A 24,035-nucleotide genomic window follows, 5' to 3' on the forward strand; every position below is an offset into this window, starting at 1 on the left:
CAGGGCTGCCGTTGGGAAAGCTCCTCGCGACAGGACTTCCATACTAGTACTGGGCTGGTCCGTCGCATTCGCCGGACCTCTGCCTTTCCCTGTCACAGCCCCATATGGGCCTGCATTTGGTGTCGGTTTCGACACCCCTCCACTACCCAAACTACCCGTACCTACGGGGTTTGAAACCAAACCCCTGCGCTGATCCGTCCGATCAGCCCTTTTAGCTTTCCCGGCTGGCAGCGACCTGCTTCGGAGCACTATCCGCACCTGTCGCGTCCCTCGCACCATGACGACCTTCGCCGTCACTCCTACCCTCCTTTTTGTTCGTTTTTGTGTCCATTCTAAGAAGTCCCCCCTCAAGGCCGCTATCCGGAGCCGATTGTGTAGTCGCCCTTCAACGGTCCCGTGGTTATCTATGCTGCGCAGGGAGGCCACGCGAGGGTTGACGCATTACCTTATGGGTAATGCGTTCAGAGCCAGACCGGACGCAAAGCGGGAAAATCTTCAACCGCACCTACACCACCAACTTAACGGCGACGGAGCCGGAACGTACCTTGAGGCCCGCCACGGTTTTAACGGGACGTGGGCAGGTGCAGCATTAACCTACCAGCCATTTCGATAGGGTTTCACCCCGACCTACTAAGGTAGCAGAATACTGCACCTACCAGCCCAAAGTCATCAATTCCTATCCATAGTCAAAATCAAGTCCCTAACAATCCAGTTCGTCACCGTTGAGTACCGATCTTGACCCTTAACAGGGTCCTCCCTCCCCTGAGCTCAGCACAATGACTCAGGGGTGCGGGTTTTATCGAGTTGTCCTCTCTAGATCCGCCATTATCAGTAGAAGCAGGGGCACCTCGTGCAGGACGTGACAACCAATCACGTGTGACAATTCGTCACTATGGCCGGTCTAAGACTGATACCAGTCCCTGATCCAAAGCCTGGAACCACGTATGATATATCCAAGCCAAGTATCTTAACCCCCAGTATGCACGTAAATACTCATTAAAAACTCTATGATTACGTTTCGTGATGGTATGCAGTTGAAAAATTATGTTTAATATTTAAGAGTTTAGTTAATTCTTCAAATAATCCATTCTTAAATTCTGTACTTAAATCTGATTTTATGGCGTTCATTACGCCGTAGGTTAAAATAAATGTTTCGAAAATGGCTGAAGCAATTGTTTTTGCTGATTTGTCTGGTATAGCAACTGTTACCAGATATTTGGTCATGTCGCAAATCATGGTAACTGCGAACTTGTTACCGTGTTGGGATTCAGGGTGAGGTCCTATTGTATTTATAACTAGTAGATCAAATGGTTTACAAGGAGTTGGTGTTAAAACGAGTTTTTCTTTCGTTTTAGGTTTAACCTTGTTTAAAAGACAATCATTACAACTTTTGATATATTTCGCTATATCACGAGTCATGTTCTTCCAATAAAATTTTGTTCGAAGTTTTGCGTAAAGCTTTTTCATTCCGCAATGTCCACCTGAAATTGGATCGTTATGGTAAATTTTCATTAGCTTTAATTTTGTATCCTCATCTGTCACTGTATCCACTGGATCTGTTAAAATAATTTCTAATGATTTTAAAATTTTATTTCCAATATCTTTGAAATTTTTAATGGTATAAAATATCATTTTTAGACCATTCAATCTGCTTAATTTTGCGTTTGCCGGCTTCTGATTCGAGCCTCGAAAGTAATTTATCTAAAGTCTTTATTTCGTTAACAAGCTCAAAACTAAGTTACTCGAGTTTTTTATGTTTAATATGCGCAAAAATTCTTAAACTTGTTGTTTTATTATTTTTATCGTACGTAATTTCAGATCTTATCCGTGGAACTTTTTTTGAAAAATTAAATGAAAATTTTTCGTAACCGTGTATAGTAAGTTGTTTTTCGTCGTTTTTGTCAGTTTCCCTATGTAAATTTTTGTCGTTTGCCTGTTTTGTCATTGCCCTTGTCTGTACTGCTAAAATTTGTTCGTTGGCTTCTTTAATCTCATCCATTGATGCGATAGTGCGTCAGCGCCAACGTTTGATTTACCCTTTATGTAAACTATAGTAAAGTTATATTCAGCTAGTTCCAGCCTTATTCTTGAAAGTTTTGAAGATGAGTCTTTCATATTGAAAAGGTATACTAGAGGTCTATGATCGGATTTTACAATAAAATGGGTGCCATAAACATATGGTCGAAATTGCTTGATTGCAAAGTAAATAGCTAAAAGCTCTAATTCTATAATGGGTTTTTTCTGCTCTGCTTTATTAAATGCTGTAGAAGATTTAACAGGTTGGTAAATCACTACCTTGCTGTTCTTGACTCAAAATAGCGCCACATCCAGTTGTTGAAGCATCCACGGTAATAATGAATTGTTTAGTAAAATCTGGATATTGAAGTAATTTTGGTGAAAGTAATGCTGCTTTCAAAGATAAAAATGCCCTTTCGCACTCAACATCCCAAACGAATTCAACTCTTTTCATACTTAATCGATTTAGAGGCGCTGCCAGAGACGCAAAATTTTGTATACACCTTCTGTAATAATTTGCAAATGCGACGAATCGTCGTACCGTGTCTTTGTCAGTCGGTTTTATATACTTTTTAATTGCGTTTATTTTGGAGTCGTCTGGCAACAAACCTTAGGCTGAACATTTGTGACATAAAAATGTGGCTTCTGGTCGTAAAAAGTTGCACTTATTTGGGTTAAGTTTGAGATTGAAAGACCTACAAGTATTGAAAACTTTTGAAAGATTTTTAACATGGTGTGCTGCACTACAACCGATGACGATAATATCGTCGACGTACAAAAATGCGACATTGGATGGTATACCCGAAAAAGATATTGTCATCATTCGTGAGAATGAATTTGGTGCTATATTTAAACCAAATGAAAGCACTTTCCATCTAAATGCACCTCGGTCAGTGCTGAATGAAGTAATGTCACGTGAGTCAGGATGCAAGGGGATTTGATGAAATCCAGAAAAAAGATCTAATGTGGAAAAATATTTTGCCCTGCCAAGATTGTCTAAAATATCGTCAACTCTAGCTAGTGGAAATTTATCAGCAATGAGTTCCTTGTTTACTGCGAGAAAATCTACGCACATACGATAAGCTTTTTGACCATTAGTGTCCTTCTTTGGGACTACAATCAAAGGACTATTGTAATTGGAGTAACTGGGTTCAATCAAATCGTTGTTTAACAATTTATTTACTTGGCGATATATTTCTTCGCGTTGAGAGCATGATAATCGATAATTTTTAATATATACCGGTTCGTTGTCTGTCAATCTTAATTTTTGCTCGTAGAAGTTGTTTAAAGTCATTTTTTCCGTGTCAAGAGCGAAAATGTTGGCATAATCTATGCAAAGGTCAATTAATTTACTTGGACCATGTTGAGGTATTTGATTTTTTAAAATTGAAATAAGTTTTTTCGTACGTTTGTCTTCTGTTTCTGTTTTGTTAATTTTATAAACAGTATAATTTGAAAGTTTTTCTGTCCGAATACTTTTTCTTTTTACATACTTGACATCATCCGTGGTGTTTATGACTTTAATTATTGGGTTACTGGAATTAACAATGCATCTCGCTGTGAAAACGCCTTTTTCAATTTCCTGCGAGTCCAGAAAAGTGGCTCGGGTGAATCTCCTAAATCAAAAAGTCTGAATAATTCGCATCTGGGAGGAATGATTCAACTGTTGCTTTCTGTTCCGTGCAGGATTGGTATCGCGACTCTTTCATTACCTACCCAAAAGGAGATACTATTTCTTTCATAATTAATAATGCATTTGTTAATTTTCAGGAAATCTTTACCTAATATGCCATCGGATGGAATATTAAAGTCTTCATCTACTACATGTAAAGTATGTTTAAGAGAAAAGTTCGAAAAATTTAGACTTACGGTAATTTTACCTAAAATCGAAACTGAATTTCAAGTGACACCGGTAATGTTGATTATGTCGTTTGTATTTAAGGAAATATTACTGTCTAAACGTGACATCTTTATTAAAGAAATGTCTGCTTGAGTGTCTACTAGGAAGGAACAAAATTTTTGTGACTCGTTAAGTTGTACTTCTATGAAATCTGAATAATTTAGGATTAAAAAATAGATGCCTTTTGGTGAGGAAAATTCGCTTACTCGGTTAGTTCGTCCTCCCCCAGTGTTCACTCCTGAGGGGCACTCGCGTTTAAAGCGCGAACGTTTGCATTTCTGCCTCTACCGTTGGATGATCTAGAATTGTTACCTCTATTGTTACTGCTATTTGAATTGGAATTTGTACGTATATTACTATTGTTGTTATTTTGGTATCTATTTCTGTTATCATATCGATATATCTGATTATTTTTACCGTTATAGTCAATGTTGTATGCAAATGAACTATTGTTTCTGTAACCAGTATAGCCGCGGTTTGAGTAAAAGCCTCGGTAACTACCACGTGAATTTCTGAATGTAATGTTGCCACGCGATCGAAAAGCTAAAACCTGAGGCTCTGTTACTTCGTTGTTTTGTTCTACAATTAACTTCGCTACTACGTCTTTCGGATCAGTAAATGCCGTTGAGGCTAAAATGGTTTTGACTAAATTTGAATTTGCGTTTAAACGACACACGTTAACAGTTTGTTTGACTGCCATTTCATCAGCTTTCGCTTGAGTGATCCCTTCAATAATAAGAGACCGCTCAAGTGAGTCAGCTAAATCTTCAACTTTTTTTGCAAAATCTGTGTAATTGTTATTGTTAACGTGCAACACTGCAATTCTCCCTGCTACAACTTTCGAGTTGTCCGGTTTGATCCTACTACGTAGAGCTGTTTTAATTTCATTAACTGAATTTACTTGTCTGAATATTGATTCACGGGCTTTACCCTCAAGTTTTGATTTTAAGAACGCTATAAAAGTACCAGTTAAATCTGCAGTAGCGAATTGTTCAAGTAATTCAATTTTGTCTATAAAAGTTTCAAGTGCTGGGGATCACCACTGTAGTTTTCTCTAATAGAATTAGCACATGTGTTGATGAAAATTTTCTTTTCCTAAAGTGTTTGCCATGATTTGATCGTTAGAATCTGAAGCTGGATTAGAAGGTGAGGCAACGCTTGTACTAATTGGATCGTTAAGATCTGATTCTAAATTAGAAGAAGTTGAAGTTAATTTTTCACTATTTGAAGCGTTAAGATTTGATTCTAAATTAAAAGTTTAATTTTTGCTAGAATAAATCTGTTGAAAAAGATAATCTATTTTCCTGGTTTGTGACTTTTTCGGTCGAAGATGAAGTTAAACTTTCGGTGCTTGAACCTAATTTATCGGAATCTGGTTCTGAATTAGAAGTTTTGTGAACTCTCTTCCTATCTCTAAAGTTGTACATATGTAGTTATCAGAATAGCAAAAAATTCAGTTGAAACTACTATGAAATTAATGAAGCACTTATTTGGATATAGGAATTTATAATTGAAGCCGAAATGTTGAGGAAAAAAAGGGAATTGATTTACAATGAATTGTCGCTAACGAAATATTTAAAAGTTTATTGGCAGAATTAATTGCACTGAAATCTAATTGTATGAAAAATTTGTAAGAAGTAATTGAATTTACAATAGCACGGGAGGATATAAGTGTGATATTTTGTTGGAGAATGTACGTATTAAAAAACTGAAGTAAAATGAAAATTTGAAAAATCGAAATTCAGGCATGTATACCTTTAAATTAAAGATTTGTGAAATGATTTGAAAATTTGGAAGCTTGAAAGTATGAGAATTTGTAAAATGAGTTGAGGAATTTTTAAATTAGGAATTTGAAAATATTAAAAATATGAAGAAAATATAAATTTGTAAGATGAGTTGAAACTTGAGAAAAAATTAAATGTAGATCTGAAAATGTTGGAATTTATAAAATGGTTCGAAAATTTTAAAATCGTTGAAAACTGAGGTAGTTAAATTTAGACGCACGCACCATTTTAGTAAAAAAATTCAAGCGTTTTATATAAACGGACGCACCGTTGTTATCAAAAAAATCCAAAATGTTTTACATAAACGGACGCACCGTTGTAATCAAACAATGTATTATATTTAATGTGAACGCACCGCACTTAATAAAAATTGTAAATTTTTTGTATACATATGTATATGTATGTAAAAAACCCTTAGGAAAATTTTTATTAATACATACATACATATATCACTGCTGCTATGATGATGGCTGCCGCTGATGTTAATGCTGGCCTTCGCTGCCGACGGTGGTTGCTGCTGCTGGGCTTTGCTTTTGATGTTCGCTGCCGCTGGCGGTAGTACAGTTTATGGATCCGTTATCTGAGTGGCGTGGGTTTTTGCATGCCGTTATATGTTAGTTAAATAATATTATTACTGTATATTTTAATTAAAAATTTTGTAGAAAGTAGCATTTATTTTTATTAACTCCGTAATTTTAGATAATTTGTTGTATTAGAAAATAGTATTTTGTAGATTTTTGTTATTTCCGAATTTTAAAATTGTAAAATTGTATATTTTTATTATTTCCGCATTTTTAGTTTTATAGAAAATTGTTGTATTAAGTTTGGATTATTTTATTTTGAAAATTGTCTTTAATAATTTTTCACAACGAACGCACTCAACTCACCTTTACCACCACCAAAGACCGTCACGGTCGCCATGTAAGCTAACCCCAACTTGGTTAGCTTTGGTTTGCTTACCCACAATAATTGCTGCGTCGTCCCAAATTAGGTAACCTAACCTACGCACATTGCTTGTAGCCCTTGCTTCCAGAATAAGGATTTTCCTGTTGGCGTTGTTTTATTCTTGCGCTCAACACCGTATTTAAAGAAAATATCATATCCCACTATAAGACGCAACTTTAGCATTTGAGCCACACTTTTGGGCAAGTTAAATAAAATAACTTCCTTTTTATTTCGGACACGTCCGTCCATCACAAGTGCAGATTTATTATATGTCATATCTTTTCTGTCAGTGACGTGGGCCGCAGTTGCATTTGACATGCGCGTTGCCAACTGCCCGCGCCTGTCAAATGCAACTAAAGCTCCACGCACATAGCTTATGTTATATAACGGATGTGAGGGTTTACTTTATCCTTACATAGTCAAGAGGATCATTCAATGGGACTTACATTCAAGTCAAAAATTACTAGTCTTAAAGTATTTAAACTTAAAGTAAATAAAATTGATTTCGACGATGATGAAAGTTCATGGAACGAGTCCGACTCTGAACCTTTGGCATCTTTAATTTATGGTAAATCACCGAACGAGTCCGATTCTGAACCTTTGGCATCTATAAATTATGGTAAATAAGCTTTCAAAGTACTTTCGAACGTGTCCCACCCGTGACAAATGCTGTCCCACCCGTGACACTACAATTTTGAATTATTATAAAAGTAGAAACTGAAACTAAGCTATTTTTATGTTATTATATTCCACATACGTCAGTGCAAATGGAGATATTTAAATGTCCGTTAACACGATAACTTAAGTAAATTTTGAGGTATCTTGATGAAATTTGGTATGTAGGTTCCTGGGCCTCATCTGAGATCGCTATTTAAAATGAAAGAAATCGGACTATAACCACGCCCACTTTTTCGATATCGAAAATTTCGAAAAACACAAAAAGTGCAATAATTCATTACCAAAGACGGATAAAGCGATGAAACTTGGTACGTGAGTTGAACTTATGACGCAGAATAGAAAATTAGTAAAATTTGGGATAATGGGCGTGACACCGCCCACTTTTAAAAGAAGGTAATTTAAAAGTTTTGCAAGCTGTAATTTGGCAGTCGTTGAAGATATCATGATGAAATTTGGCAGGAACGTTACTCCTATTACTATATGTATGCTTAATAAAAATTAGTAATATCGGAGAACGACCACGCCCACTTAAAAAAAAAATTTTTTTTAAAGTCAAATTTTTACAAAAATTTAATATCTTTACAGTATATTAGTAAATTATGTCAACATTCAACTCCAGTAATGATATGGTGTAACAAAATACAAAAATAAAAGACAATTTCAAAATGGGCGTGGCTCCGCCCTTTTTCATTTAATTCGTCTAGGATAATTTTAATGCCATAAGCCGAACAAAAATTTACCAATCCTTGTGAAATTTGGTAAGGGCTTAGATTCTAGGACGATAACTTATTTCTGTGAAAAAGGGCGAAATCGGTTGAAGCCACGCCCAGTTTTTATACACAGTCGACCGTCTGTCCTTCCGCTTGGCCGTTAACACGATAACTTGAGCAAAAATCGATATATCTTTACTAAACTCAGTTCAAGTATTTATCTGAACTCACTTTGTATTGGTGTAAAAAATGGCCGAAATCCGACTATGACCACGCCCACTTTTTCGATTTCGAAAATTACGAAAAATTAAAAAAATGCCAATTTTCTATACCAAATACGAAAAAAGGGATGAAACATGGTAATTGGATTGGTTTATTGACGCAAAATATAACTGTAGAAAAAAACTTTGTAAAATGGGTGTGACACCTATCATATTAAGTAGAAGAAAATGAAAAAGTTCTGCAGGGCGAAATCAAAACCCCTTGGAATCTTGGCAGGAATACTGTTCGTGGTATTGCATATATAAATAAATTAGCGGTACCCGACAGATGATGTTCTGGGTACACCCTGGTCCACATTTTGGTCGATATCTCGAAAACGCCTTCACATATACAACTACCACCACTCCCTTTTAAAACCCTCATTAATACCTTTAATTTGATACCCATGTCGTACAAACACATTATAGAGTCACCCCTGGTCCACCTTTATGGCGATATCTGGAAAAGGCGTCCACCTATAGAACTAAGGCCCACTCCCTTTTAAAATACATATTATACAAACGCATTCTAGAGTCAACACTGGTCCACATTTATAACGATATCTCTAAAAAATAAAATAAAATGTAAGGCGCGATAACCTCCGGAGAGATCTAAGGCCGAGCTCCTCTTCCAATTTGCGTCGTGCTCCTCTTGGTTTTCCCCACAAATTGGCCGGACGGGACCTACATGTTTTATGCCGACTTCGAAAGGCATCTACAAGGCAGATGAGTTTTCACTGAGAGCTTTTCATGGCAGAAATACACCCGGAGCGCTTGCCAAACACTGCCGAGGGGCGACCCCGCTTAGAAAACTTTTCTTCTAATTTTAAAACCTTATTTATAAAATTTTGATGTTGCTTCGCCCGGGGTGCGAACCCAGGGCATACGGTGTGGTAGGCGGAGCACGCTACCATCACACCACGGTGGCCGCCAAGGCCAAAAGGCATCCACCTATAGAACTAAGGGCCCACTCCCTTTTAAAATACTCATTAACACCTTTGATTTGATACCCATATCGTACAAACAAATTCTAGAGTCACTTCTGGTTCACCTTTATGGCGATATCTCGAAAAGGCGTCCACCTATAGAACTAAGGCCCACTCCCTTTTAAAATACTCATTAACACCTTTCATTTGATACCCATATCGTACAAACAAATTCTAGAGTCACCCCTGGTCCACCTTTATGGCGATATCTCGAAAAGGCGTCCACCCATAGAACTAAGGCCCACTCCCTTTTAAATACTCATTAACACCTTTCGTTTGATACCAATATTGTACAAACGCATTCTAGAGTCACAAACGCAGTCTGGTCCACCTTTATGGCGATATCTCGAAAAGGCGTCCACCTATAGAACTAAGGCCCACTCCCTTTTAAAATACTCATTAACACCTTTCATTTGATACCCATATCGTACAAACAAATTCTAGAGTCACCCCTGGTCCACTTTTATGGCGATATCTCGAAAAGGCGTCCACCTATAGGACTAAGGCCCACTCCCTTTTAAAATACTCATTAACACCTTTCATTTGATACCCATATCGTACAAACAAATTCTAGTATCACCCCTGGTCCACCTTTATGGCGATATCTCGAAAAGGCGTCCACCTATAGAACTAAGGCCCACGCGCTTTTAAAATACTCATTAACACCTTTCATTTGATACCCATATCGTACAAACAAATTCTAGAGTCACACCTTTATGGCGATATCTCGAAAAGGCGTCCACCTATAGAACTAAGGCCCACGCGCTTTTAAAATACTCATTAACACCTTTCATTTGTATAAACGTACAAACAAATTCTAGAGTCACCCCTGGTCCACATTTATGGCGATATCTCGAAAAGGCGTCCACCTATAGACCTAAGGCCCACTCCCTTTTAAAATACTCATTAACACCTTTCATTTGATACCCATATCGTACACACAAATTCTAGAGTCACCCCTGGTTCACCTTTATGGCGATATATCGAAAAGGCGTCCACCAATAGAACTAAGGCCCACTCCCTTTTAAAATACTCATTAACACCTTTCATTTGATACCCATATCGTACAAACAAATTCTAGTATCACCCCTGGTCCACCTTTATGGCGATATCTCGAAAAGGCGTCCACCTATAGAACTAAGGCCCACGCGCTTTTAAAATACTCATTAACACCTTTCATTTGATACCCATATCGTACAAACAAATTCTAGAGTCACCCCTGATTCACCCTTATGGCGATATCTCGAAAAGGCGTCCACCTATAGAACTAAGGCCCACTCCCTTTTAAAATACTCATTAACGCCTTTCATTTGATACCCATATCGTACAAACAAATTCTAGAGCCACCCCTGGTCCACCTTTATGGCGATATCTCGAAAAGGCGTCCACCCATAGAACTAAGGCCCACGCGCTTTTGAAATACTCATTAACGCCTTTTATTTGATACCCATATCGTACAAACAAATTCTAGAGTCAGCCCTGGTCCACCTTTATGGCGATATCCCTAAATGGCGTCCACCTATAGAACTATGGCCCCCTCCCTCTTAAAATAATCTTTAATACCTTCCGTTTGATACACATGTCATACAAATACATTCCAGGGTTACCCTAGTTTCATTTTGCTAAATGGTGATTTTCCCTTATTTTGTCTCCATAGCTCTCAGCTGAGTAATGTTCGGTTACACCCGAACTTAGCCTTCCTTACTTGTTAAACTTAAATTTTTTCCAAATTCGTGGTAATTTTAGGGTTCTTTTTTCAATTGGTGGATTAACAATTGACGATATTTTCCAAAATCTATATTTAACTAACTAAACCTTTAACAAACATGCAATTATGCGTACAAGTATCCCACCCGTGACGATGGAATACCCCATATAAAAATTTTTTTAAGTAGGTCAATGAAAAAACCTTAAATATCAAAGCCGCAAAAAGTCAAAAAAATGAAATTTCGCAGGCTCGAAAATTATTTTTTGGATATGTTTTGGGAACTTTTTTTCCTGAACCCAGATCCTATCGAAAAACCGATGGCGCGATATCGGTTAATAAATTGACCCAGTCTAATATATTATATACTCGAAATGAGTTTAAATCTGATTTTGAGTTTTGGATTATAAGAGCAGAGTAAATATGTCAGCTGCACTTTGGAAACAAGTTTCTAAAATTATCAATTTTGTGTGGAAACCTTGATATCACTTTATTTGCTTTATTCTAGAATGGCATCGGTGCAATTTTTGGTCCTTCTTCCCATCAGACATCGACTCATCTTTTGACGGTATGTGATGCAAAGGACGTTCCCTATATTTATCCGTACATGAGTGAACAATCGGAAGGTTTTAATCTTTATCCACATCCGAAAGACTTGGCGCGTATATTACATGACTTAATAAATGGTTTTGAATGGACTCGCTTTATTTTCCTCTATGAATCTTGTAATTTCAATAAATTTCAAGTTTACCGATATTTATTAACAGTTTTACTTGCAGCGGACTACTTAAGTATTTTAAATGGACTCTTGTCATTTTACGTTAGCAGTGGTCCGGTAATTAATGTACAACGCTACGATCTCAAATTGAATGGAAATTACAAAGCGGTTTTGCGGCGAGTACGTAAATCGGAAGATGGTCAGATCGTGGTAGTGGGATCTTCATCATCTGTAGCTGAACTTTTAAGGCAGGTAAAAAAAAAGTATCTAAATAAAAAATGTTTGCACCCAGCAAACACTCGGAGTCAAAAAAGATTCAGAACGGAGTCCTAATTCCGATCATTTACGCTCATTATGAGCTTATTTATGAGTCCGGAATGAATGTATTTCCCTTCTTCCAGTGGTTGTCGTATATGAGCCCTTTTTTATACAGTATGTAAGCCTATATGAGAGTTCGATCAGACTCCTATTACGCTCATAAACAGCTCACAATTTAGATCTTATATGACTCGGAGTTATTTATGTATTTGCATTATATATGGGATTTGGATTGGACAGTTCAGGGTCGATTTTGGACGCTAGGTATTAAAAATGGGGAAGCATATCTGGAAGCCATGTTGAAAAGCAGGATATTTGGGAAGAAAACCCTTGGAGATGGGGGACATCGACGCCATCGCTAACTGAAAACATACGAAGGCTCGACACACCAATTAGAGTATACGGCGGAGGCAATTTATAATTGCAATCAAAAAAGTCCAAAATACTTGCATACATTGTTAATATGCGGTTAATTATTAAATCAGCGAAGCGTTCATGAAAGAAAAGCGTCCATACCAATTTTCAGTGTTTTTCAAACGGAATATCATAGAGAGTAAAATTTTGCGTATGTGGTCTTCCTTGCGTGCAAAAATGTGCTCCAGAACAATTTCTTTTTGCACGGTTTTTGCAACTGAAATAAAAAATCTGCTTTTAAAGAGTTTTTAATTACAAGCAAATTGGTGTTTGAATTGTTAAAATCGGTTGAGCCTATCCGCTGCTATTCAACTTTAAAAGAAAAAGGACAAAGAAAATGGCGATAATTAAGGATACAGTTTTTTTTGGAAAAATCGAAGACGAGCATTTGTTTGTATTATCGATAGCTATCAAATAATACCTTTGTTGCTCAAACATAAATTATGACGTTTTTCGATGATCACTTTCAGAAATTTTCCCTCTGTGTCAAACATAACATTTATTTACATTGTTATTATTACATTGTTTTATTAAAATTATATAAGTATAAAATTTACACACCCAGTGATGATAAAAGTACCAAATAAAAAATACAAAACGTATTTAAAAACAGAATACATACATACTTTCAAAAAAACTTTGAAATCGAAAGCTTACATTTTGGTATTAATAAGCGCTGTACGCAGATCAAAAGCAAACATTCAAGAAAAAATTTGCATTTTTCTTGAGCATGAAAATAGCAGTAGGCACAAAATTTTGGCATTTCACGATGCATGGCAATTTATACATGAATACCGCTTTAATAAAAATAAAACAAAATTCATGAAACTTTTTGAGCTTTTTTTGGGCTTTCACTCTACGTTTCTATCTTGGATAAAATCGTACCTTTCTTCTCGGCACTGCATTTATCATCTTATAACTTTATTGCCTCCTCTGGCCTCAAGGTAGCATTCTGGAACCCTTACCCTTTATCATTTTTATTAATGATATTTGTGTGAGTGTTTTACCTTCTCCAATTTTCTGCTATATGCTGACGATCTTAAAATTTATTCCTCTGTTCGTTCTCTGTCTGATTCATCTAGAATTCAGAATGATTTAAACAACGTTGTTTTGTGGTGTGAAAAAAATCGACTTCTTCTCAATGTTAGTAAATGTTTCCATGTGTCGTTTGCGAAGTCTCGTTCCTCTATTCCCATCTCCTATTCCATTGGCAACTCTAATCTATCCACCCTGAATGAAATATCCGACCTGGGTGTTATTTTCGATGCTAAGTTTTCATTCTTGAGCCATATCAATAGCACTATAGCCAAATCGTATGCTATGCTTGCTTTCATTCGTCGGTTTAGTTCGGACTTTAGTGATCCGTATACGCTGAAGCTCTTATACACGTCACTTGTTCGGTCCAAATCTGAATATGCGGTCTTCATTTGGAGACCATATTTTGATTGTCATATCAAACGACTTGAACGTGTTCAAAAGGTGTTTTTGCACTATGCCCTACGCTCATTAAATTTTATAGACCCACTTCCACCATATATTGCCAGATGCAAATTAATCAACCTGAAATCTTCAAACTCCAGAAGGACTATTCTCTCCCTCTCTACAGTGTTCGACATTATAAATGGTATAATAGATTGCCCTCTTTTACTTGAACGTATATTTTTCCATGTCCCGCAGCGTTGTCTTAGGCATGACGATCTTTTTTCCTTAAAACAAGTCAGAAGTACTTATGCTAGCACCTGTCTATAGAGCTTTAAGGGAACTTAACACTCCATCGGGTTCTTTTACCTCTGATTTATTTAGCTCTAAAGCCAAATTTGTAGCTTCACTACTTGTAGGATAGGATAGGTTAGGTGGTAGCTGCCCTGATAAGGATAGCTCACTTGGACAACACGAAGGTCCGTTGTGATAGCACATACACCAAAAATAACGGTGACCTAGATCCAGCTACATAGAGAATCGTTGGGTAGCAACGATAAAGCTCCGAATGATACCGATCTCAACTTTGGATATATCCTCGGGAGATCCAAGTGAGTCGCGACCGAAGTACTTTCGCCTAATTCTGGCAAAAGCTGGACAATCAAGCATAAAGTGATTTGGTGATTCCACCTCATCATCCTCCATACAGCTGCAGCAGGATGGAGTTTCCAGTATATTGAGACGTACCGCATGGATACCCATGGGACAGTGCCCTGTCAAAACCCCAATGACCATTGATAGGTGAGCCTTAGTGAACCCAATTATTTCAGCAGACCTCCTGCCATCCACTTTCGGCCAGAAAGATCTTGCTACCCTGCAAGACGTGGTATCCGCCCAACGTTTGCTGAGCTGATTCGAGGCCCAGCTATGGAGGAGCAATCCACAGGTGGCCAGCGGGATCCCGAAGTCCCTACAGCCATCTTCATCCGGTTCAGTTGTACCGATGCGGGCTAAGAGATCCGCTTGACAGTTACCCGGGATATCACTATGGCCCGGGACCCAGATAATCTTAATTGTAAAATAATTCGATGCAATCGCAAGCGAGGTCAGGCACTCCCAGACCACCCTCGATCGCACTGTAGTTGAGCTCAAGGCCTTGATAGCCGATTGGCTATCAGAGTAGATGTTAAATTCCCTAACCGTGGTAGCACTGGATAGCATTCCATCCACCGCATCCTTAATCGCAGCAATTTCCGCTTGGAATACACTGCAGTGATCAGCCAACTTAAACTTGCGGCTTAAATTTAGCTCTTGACAAAAGACCCCCCCACCAACCTTTCCATCCAGCTTTGACCCATCCGTGAACAAGTTAACCGGTCCCATGCCCCAGATAATTCCTCTTCCCCAATCCTCTCTCTCTGGAATAACTGGGGTGAAGGTTGTATAGGGAGCTGTTATCGGCATACAGTAGTCCGTTCTGTCCGGGATGAAGTCGAAACTGGTAAGAAGGCTAGAGTGTCCGCGGTCAGAAAGTCTATATCCCATATCACGAAGCCTGACCAACGACCTTGCCGCGGCCGCCTTTCCCGCAATATCTACTGGGTATATGTTCAGCATGACGTTCAGTGCCAAGGTAGGCGTTGTTCTGAGAGCGCCACTGATACCGATCAGCGCCGTCCGTTGCACTGACACTAACATTTTGGAGGTGCTCGCCGTGTCCAGTGCTTTCCACCAGACCAGCACCCCATATAGCAGAATCGGTTTGACCACCATCTCATAAAGCCAGTGTACTATTCTTGGCGAGAGTCCCCATCTCTTTCCGATAGCTCCTCTGCAGCAGTACAAGGCAATGGCGGCCTTCCTGGCCCGATCTTCCACATTGGGTCTCCAGGACAGTTTCTTGTCCAAAACAATCCCCAAATATTTAACCCTATCAGAAAGTACCAACGGTACCCCTCCGATCGAGGGAGTTCTGAAATCGGGCACCTTATATCTTCTTGTGAAAAGGACCAATTCCGTTTTTCCCGGGTTGACCGCCAACCCACATGATTCAGCCCACCTAGCCACAGTATCCAGGTAGCCCTGAAGAACATCGCGCAGGGCGCCCAGAAATTTGCCTCTGACTAGGATAGCGAGGTCATCTGCATAGGCAACCACCCGACAACCATTGGCTTCCAGCTCCACAAGAAGCTCGTTGACTACCACAACCCAGAGGAGAGGAGATAGGACACCCCCCTGTGGCGTGCCCCTGCACACCTTCCTCTTAATTATGGCCCCTCCCCACTCCGCTGCGACAATTCTGCCGCATAGAAGTTTGCTAATAAATTCAACCAGAGCCGCCTCGACTCCTAAACCCACCAGAGCTCTTTCGATTGACCCCGGTAAGACATTGTTAAAAGCTCCCTCGATGTCTAGAAAGGCACCCAGAGCATACTCTTTGTGTTCTAGGGACCCCTCTATTTGCTTTACAATCGAATGGAGAGCCGTTTCCGTCGATCTGCCCTTGCAGTACGCATGTTGTGAAGCCGACAGTAACCCCCGAGGTATCCTTTCCCGTAGGTACAGGTCAATCAACCGCTCAAACGTCTTAAGAAGAAACGACGAGAGACTGATTGGCCTGAAATCCTTAGGTGATACATGAGAGCTTCTGCCGGCCTTCGGAATGAAAATAACCCTAACCGTGTGCCAAGACTTCGGGATATAGTTAAGCCTGAGGCAGTTAGTATATATGATGGCCAACCAGCGGCAGGAAATCCCCAAAGACCTTTGAAGCTGCGCAGGAATGATTCCATCCGGGCCCGGAGACTTATAGGGCTTGAACGACCCTATAGCCCAGGTTATCTGACTTTCCCGTATTGGAATGGCAGGCACTTCTGCATGGCCAACGACCGCCGACCATGCAGGCGAAGATCCCTGCGCAACTGGGACATCGGGAAAATGATTGTCCAGTAAAAGCCTTAGGGACTCCTCGCTACTCATCGACCAGTCCCCACCATCATCTCTCAGATACCCCAGAGGAGCGGGGTTCCTAGAGAGTATTTTTCTAAATCTCGCGGATTCATTGCAGCCTTCTACGTTTTCGCAGAAGCTTCGCCATGCGTCTCGCTTGGCTATCCTTATTTCATATTTATAAATCCCCAGACTCACCTTATAGAGCTCCCAGTCCGAGGGTAATTTACTCCTCCTGGCTCTGTTGAAGAGCCGCCGACTGGACGCTCTTAGGTCGTCAAGAGAATCCGACCACCAGGGCGGCTTGCCCTTCCCCCTGTAAGTTTTCAATGGGCAGGACAGCTGAAAGGCGCTATTGTTTGCCGAGGTGAAGTTTTCCACCAGAACGTCTATCTCAGATTCGGACAGGCCCGAACTAATGATAGGCACCGCAGGCAGTAGCTCTCCCAGCTTCCTACAATACAAGTCCCAGTTAGTACTTTTAGGGTTCCTAAAAGATATTTTACCGGGACGTTCTTCGTTCACTGAGAACTGAATATATCGGTGATCAGAGAAGGAGTGCTCGTTGAGAACCCTCCATCCAGATATCCGACCTTCCAGTTCTCTACTAACCAGGGTGAGGTCCAGGACCTCCTCCCTTAACGCAGTAATAAAAGTCGGGTCATTCCCCCTATTACATATACAAAGTCCCTCATCTACAATAAAAGTAAATAAAGACTCACCTCTAGTGTTGGTATCCGAGCTTCCCCAAATGCTATGATGGGCATTTGCATCGGCACCGATGATCACGGCAACACCTCTCCGCCTTGCTTCAGCGGTGATTTCACCCAGTATCGCAGGTGGTGGTCCCACTACGTCCCCGTGGGGCATGTACGCTGAGACCACCCACATTTCATTACTTCCTCGCTCGAGGCAGACCGTGGTTACGTCAGCATTGCTGAAATTAGAGAGAATAAAAGCTTTAATCTCTTTTTTAACAAGCACACAGGATCTAGGCCTACTTGCCTCCCCATGCACCAAGGTGTTGAATTTTCCAGTCCTTAATCCAGAAATCTTACTGCCGTTACTACTCAGCCACGGCTCCTGGACAAGGACTATATCTACTCCGCCTTTTTCAAGGCAGAGCACCAAATTTGCGGAAGCCGCCTTAGAGTGCTGAAGATTGATTTGACGGATTTCCATCAAAAGCGCTCTTCTTCCGCACCCCATCCTTGGCGGATTCGTATTAGTATTGTCCATTCTAAAAAAGTCCCCCCTCAAGGCCGCTATCCGGAGCCGATTGTGTAGTCGCCCTTTAACGATCTCGTGGTTATCTATGCTACGCAGGGAGGCCACGCGAGGGTTGACGCATTACCTTATGAGTAATGCGTTCAGAGCCAGACCGGACGCGAAGCGGGAAAATCTTCAACCGCACCTACACCACCAACTTAACGGCGACGGAGCCGGAACGTACCTTGAGGCCCGCCACGGTTTTAACGGGACGTGGGCAGGTGCAGCATTAGCCTACCAGCCATTTTGGTAGGGTTTCACCCCGACCTACTAAAGTGGCAGAATACCGCACCTACCAGCCCAATGTCATCAAGTCAAAATGTAATGTGAAATCAAAGTCCTAAAACAGTCCAGTTCGTCACCGTTGTGTACCGATCTTGACTCTCCCTCCCCTGAGCTCGGCACAATGACTCAAGGGGTGCGGGTTTTATCGAGTTGTCCTCTCTAGATCCGCCATTATCAGTAGAAGCAGGGGCACCTCGTGCAGGACGTGATAACTAATCACGCGTGACATTCGTCACTATGGCCGGTCTAAGACTGATATCAGTCCCTGATCCAGAGCCTGAAACCACTTATGATATCCAAGCCAAGTATCTTAGCTCCCACTACTTGTAAGTTTTGATTAATGTTGTAATTGTATAATCGTGTAATATGTATATTGATCACTTAACATTTATTATTTATAAAAAAAAAAAAGCACAAAAAAAAAATCCTAAGTTTTGTCATTAGTCTGTAAGTGCACTCTTGTCATGTATGACTACATATAAATAAATATCAAAATCCATTTGGCCAAACTATGGTGGAAAGAGGACGAGAAGTCTTCTGAGCAAATCCAGGGCTAACACACACAAACTGATAGCAGTCTGCACGGGTCATTGGGCAGTAGGTACGCATGCGGAAAATATGGGCATTTCGTATAACGACTACTGGAGAAGCTGCAAAGATCCAAATGCCAGGGAGACAGTAGAACACTTTATGTGTAAATGTCCGGCTCTAGCTAGAGCCTGGCTAAGGTTCCTTGGAACCCCGTTTCTAGAAGACCTCAGAGGGTTATCTGTGATAGCAATCCCGAATATTCGTAATTATATCAACAACTGTGGCTGGTTGTAATACATTGACCTTAACATTCCGTAGGTTTTTAGACGAATTACATGACATCAAAATGGCTTTAAATAGCTACTTGGGCGACCAGGGTCGCAGCCATTTCACCGGCCTACCTACCTATCATATTGTTTTTTTGACATATTTTAAAATGTTAGCTTAACTGGCTGCTCATATTTTCTAAATTAAAAATTAATATTAATATGTAATCTGATTTTCTGTAGACACATTTAAAAGAAAATTTGGTTTGAAACACAAATAGGTAATTCATAGCACTTCAATTCCCTGTCAGCTATTGACAGAAGGAATAGAAAGATTTTTCACTTGTATGAATTCACAATGATCCTAACTAAACCTACTCTAAACTTTAGGTATATTCAATTATATCCGCACCCTGGTGTTTGGAAGTGTACCCACCCTGTAGTATCAATACAGAAGTATTACATAAGTATATGATATTTCGTTGCTCTTCTAGGCTCAGCAGGTCGGAATCATAAATAATAAATATTCCTACATTATCGGCAACTTAGATTTTCACACATTTGACTTGGAAGAGTATAAATACAGCGAAACTAATATAACAGGAATGCGAATGTTTTCTCCAGATCAATCAAATGTACAAGATCTCATAACGAATTTGGATATTTACGAATACGACAAACAAATATTAGATAATGGTCGGTATCTAGAAATATTCTCAGAACAATATATATACATATATGCACTTATCTTGATATTTTATGCTAAAGCTTAAGCTTTCTAATATAAACCTACTAAATACTATTTTCATCGAAAAATCTTTCCGCCTTCAACATTATAAAAGGATTTAGTCCAATAACTTTAGAAATGGCATTGACTTATGATGCTGTGCAAGTTTTTGCTGAAACGACAAAGAACCTTGTATATCGACCACAGCCATTGAACTGTTCCGACCAAAGCGATCAAGTACAACCAGATGGCTCAACATTTAGAAACTACATGCGATCAGTAAGTATGAGAGGCTAACATGATTTAAATATACTACATAAATACTTTCAATATTTATAGATAAACATTCGTGACAAAACAATTACTGGGCCAATTTATTTTGAGGGCAACATACGTAGGGGTTACACCCTAGATATAGTCGAGTTACAAATAACAGGTCTTGTTAAAATTGGTACTTGGGATGAACACAACAATTTGACTATCCAACGGCCACCTCTTATAGAACTATCTAACGAAGGCGATGCTAATTCCTTAGTGAATAAGACTTTTCGTATTCTTATATCAGTTCCAGTAAATTTCTTTACTTTACCATATTTTTTTACATGTTTACGCAGATAAGTAAAGATATAGGGTGGCCGGTTAAAACTCATTAAGAATAGTTTCGATATTTGCGGCATGAATTGCAGCTATGTATGCATGCCAGTATAAAAGCACATTTATTTCTTTTTAAACCGTTTTGTACCTCAGGGAGAATGCATACTCTATTACGCCCTTTGTGTAGTACACAGTATGCATATCGGTATGCATATGGTTGTATAAATGATGAATGCATACAAAATCATTGAAAAACTACGTATGCGTACGTATGAACAATACTTACGAAAGCACTATCAATGCATTGATCTATAGGAATTTATTCTACATGTGTAATTACAATAACAATAATATTTATATGATGAAAGAGGGCCCAACTTGAAGCCATCAACTTGGATAATAGGGACCATTAATTCACGAACAATTCATACAGGTTTGGCCGAACCCCACCATCCTGAAAATTATCTTCACAGCAGTTTAATGACGGCAAAGCACCCTGGGTCAAACGGTAGGCGGTCGTCATTAATCCTCGATATATTCAATGTTTATTGCTCAAAGTTGCTCAATCTCTCACCAGTTTTTCCTATTCAGGAGTTCGTTTCAAAAAAAGGTTTGTACATTTCGTAAATACGAATAGATTCTTCAAGACAATAAATAAAAATCGAAGAGGCCTAAATTATATATGTACGTGCAGCCACAATTCATAAAAGTGTTATTTTACAAACATATGATCATTGATACAGCATGCATATTTCATGAATGGATACAATTTTTTTCACTCCTGCACCAATGATTTCTTCAAACCATCTCACTGATATGAATAAATATGTTTTCAGTTCAAACCCACACAGCATTTTGATGATTAAATAATTTTTCAATCACATTTTGGACTTATTTTCTAATTTACATTAAGAGATCAAAAATTTATAACCATTTTTCAATCAACTTTCGTATGCCAATTTCACAAAGGCTTAATGAAATAATTAGTCAAGTTTTCTACATTAAAGCCCTAATTGAACTCAATCCTCCATACAAAATACAAATTCTTAATTATCTCATAATTGCTTTATAGAATGCCTAATCGAGTGAAAACTCTAGTCGGTTTTGCTTGTTGTTTCGAATTTTATTGTCAATGTAACAAATGACAATCAAAAATAAATTATTTCAATAATTTACGAAAAATAGAAAAACACGAAAAAATTCAAACTTAATTATTTCATTAAATAGAATTGTGATTCGATTAAGTTTCTGGGTGAAAACGGTATTAATCTTTTCAGACTACCTTTGTTGGCTAAATAACGAATCTTATACTTGTTTAAATTATACTTCTCATTGGAAATCTGATTTTTCTTCATATACACACATTTTTCAATCATGCAATTCAGAAAAATTATAAATATACAAAAGATTTTCGAGGCTAAAATTAATGTAAATGCCGCTCCTAACCTAAGATGTACCCTAGCATTCCTCCAAATGTGCAGGATAGAACCGGAGTACGGAAGCTGTGATCTGTTTGAACCGCAAGCAACTTAAACTTGATCGACATACGTTTACACGGCTACAACATCCCCCATGAGTTACGATTTACATAAATTGTGATTTGTGCATGGGCTTCTTCTAGTTATTTCGTTATCATGTTCTAAGATGTTTATGATCGTAGACGATATTGGATGTTGCAGTCGTGTGTATATCAGTGGTTCAAATAGCTCACTTCCGGATGCTTTCATCCCCTGATGAAAGAGGATTATTATATAGCATCTAATTATATATAAATTACTATAGAAAAATGCATCACGTAAAATGTATTCAAAAATGATTACAAAACATTAATTTATATGATTGAAAATTGTATTAAATATGATCAGAAAATGTTTAAAAATTAATCAAATGTTATTCCAAAACAAGTAAAGTATAATTTTTCAAAAATATCAATTATAATCATATACATATGTAGTACATTCTATATTGCTGCTAGAGGCTAGGTACACTGGCAAACAAAGTGCTTTGGTTTCAATGTAAAAAATAATTACAAACCATCTTGCTATTCTATGAGCCGGAGCAACTCGGGATTTTTCCCGACCAAGGGCTGTTATTTCAGTGTAACCCTATTTAATTTGTTGCGTTCCTCCCACACATTGTCATCCCCCAGCAGATCCTTGCAGCGGGACTGCGCCATATTCTCCTGCTCCGGGGTTTCCATCCCAATCCGGGACCTGTACCTGACCCCGGTCCAGATAGATGGCGTTTGCCGGAAAATAATCTTTTTAGGACGGTCACACTCTTGTCAGTGTGCCACGTGCAAGGGATGGTTGCATCGGACAAGATGTTCTGGGCTAGACCCCAAAACCCGAAGTCCCGGTAACTTTTATAAATCTTGTGTGGCTCCTTGCTGTTTACGCCCATGGGCGTCCCGTAGTCTGGGCCTTAGCGCCCCAACTACCTTCTAGCTGCCTCGCTGCTCAGCAAGTCACAACAACACAGAATTCTGCAGTTAAACTGTAATGGGTTAACTGGAAAATCACGGAGACAGTTGATTTCATGAAGCGGCATAACATCCGCATTGCAGCGATCCAAGAGACCAAACACACAGCAAGACCTGCTCTGGACATAACGTCCACAGAAAAGAATGCGAGAGCGGAAATGGAGGCGGTCTCATGTTAATCACCCACCACTCAGTGGAATATACTCTATTTGATCCCGACATCGGCATCACGCTACCGACTGTCTTACACCCTGAAATCTTGGGTGCGACGTTCCATCACGATCTACATTTTGGAGAGCATAAAACCGCAATTGTACCAAAAATCCAGAGCCGTAATAAAATCCTAAAATCTCTTACCGGCAGTACTTGGGATAAAGCCAAAGAAACGCTCATTACTACTTACAAAGCAATTGGTCGGCCGATTGCATGCTACGCGTCCCCGATATGGTCGCCAAGCCTAAAGGTTACTCATTTGAAGAAAATACAGGCCTGCCGAAACACTTCCCTCAGAAACGCTACGGGCTGTTTTCTTACGTCCCCAGAGCACCACGTACACAATTAGGCGAGAGTACTCCCCATCAGGGAGAGAAATGAAATGCTGAACAAACATTTTCTGTTAAATACCCAGAAACCTGGGTATCCCAACAGACATCAGATTGATGAGGCCACACCTCCCAGGGGCTTAAGGGGTCATCTACGTAAGCATTATGAGGAAATACGGCACAAATTTCATACATTTCCCTGCCGCCAAAAGCAAATTTTAATCATGTTTGAAAGCAGCTATGTGCTATAATACTTCGCAAATATTTATCACGTCGTTATGGGTTAAAAAAACATAATTTTTTCCATCACACATCAATAACATACTTTCCATAAAATATATCAAAAATACAAATTTTGCAAATGGACACCAGAAATAATTTTTTTTGATCTCCTGAACAGTTACTGAAAAACACATAACTGTTTTTGTGAGCGCAGCGACTATTATATGAATAAAATGAAAAGATGAATGAAAAGTGTATAAAAATATGAATCGTAAATCGTTAGCTTAATGTGAAAATGTGCTAAGTCACTTTTTT

At 39.1% G+C, this 24,035-nt stretch overlaps 1 protein-coding gene across 8 annotated transcripts in view; it reads left to right on the plus strand.

The window, feature by feature from the left end:
- Positions 1–24,035, plus strand: part of LOC137238561 (glutamate receptor ionotropic, kainate 2-like) — a 61,741-nt gene that overhangs the window by 23,061 nt on the left and 14,645 nt on the right. For 4 of the 8 annotated variants that reach the window (XM_067763721.1, XM_067763724.1, XM_067763723.1 and 1 more), the window contains exons 3-7: positions 11,493–11,709; positions 11,764–11,954; positions 19,648–19,849; positions 19,996–20,159; positions 20,220–20,450. In XM_067763721.1, the coding sequence (XP_067619822.1) occupies positions 11,493–11,709; positions 11,764–11,954; positions 19,648–19,849; positions 19,996–20,159; positions 20,220–20,450 (1,005 nt within the window). The remainder of the gene's footprint in view (positions 1–11,492; positions 11,710–11,763; positions 11,955–19,647; positions 19,850–19,995; positions 20,160–20,219; positions 20,451–24,035) is intronic. The other 4 variants (XM_067763727.1, XM_067763728.1, XM_067763722.1 and 1 more) reach the window with 3 other exon arrangements.

This window comes from Eurosta solidaginis, chromosome 1 (assembly GCF_040869045.1).
Source record: "Eurosta solidaginis isolate ZX-2024a chromosome 1, ASM4086904v1, whole genome shotgun sequence".
Lineage (NCBI taxonomy): Eukaryota > Metazoa > Arthropoda > Insecta > Diptera > Tephritidae > Eurosta > Eurosta solidaginis.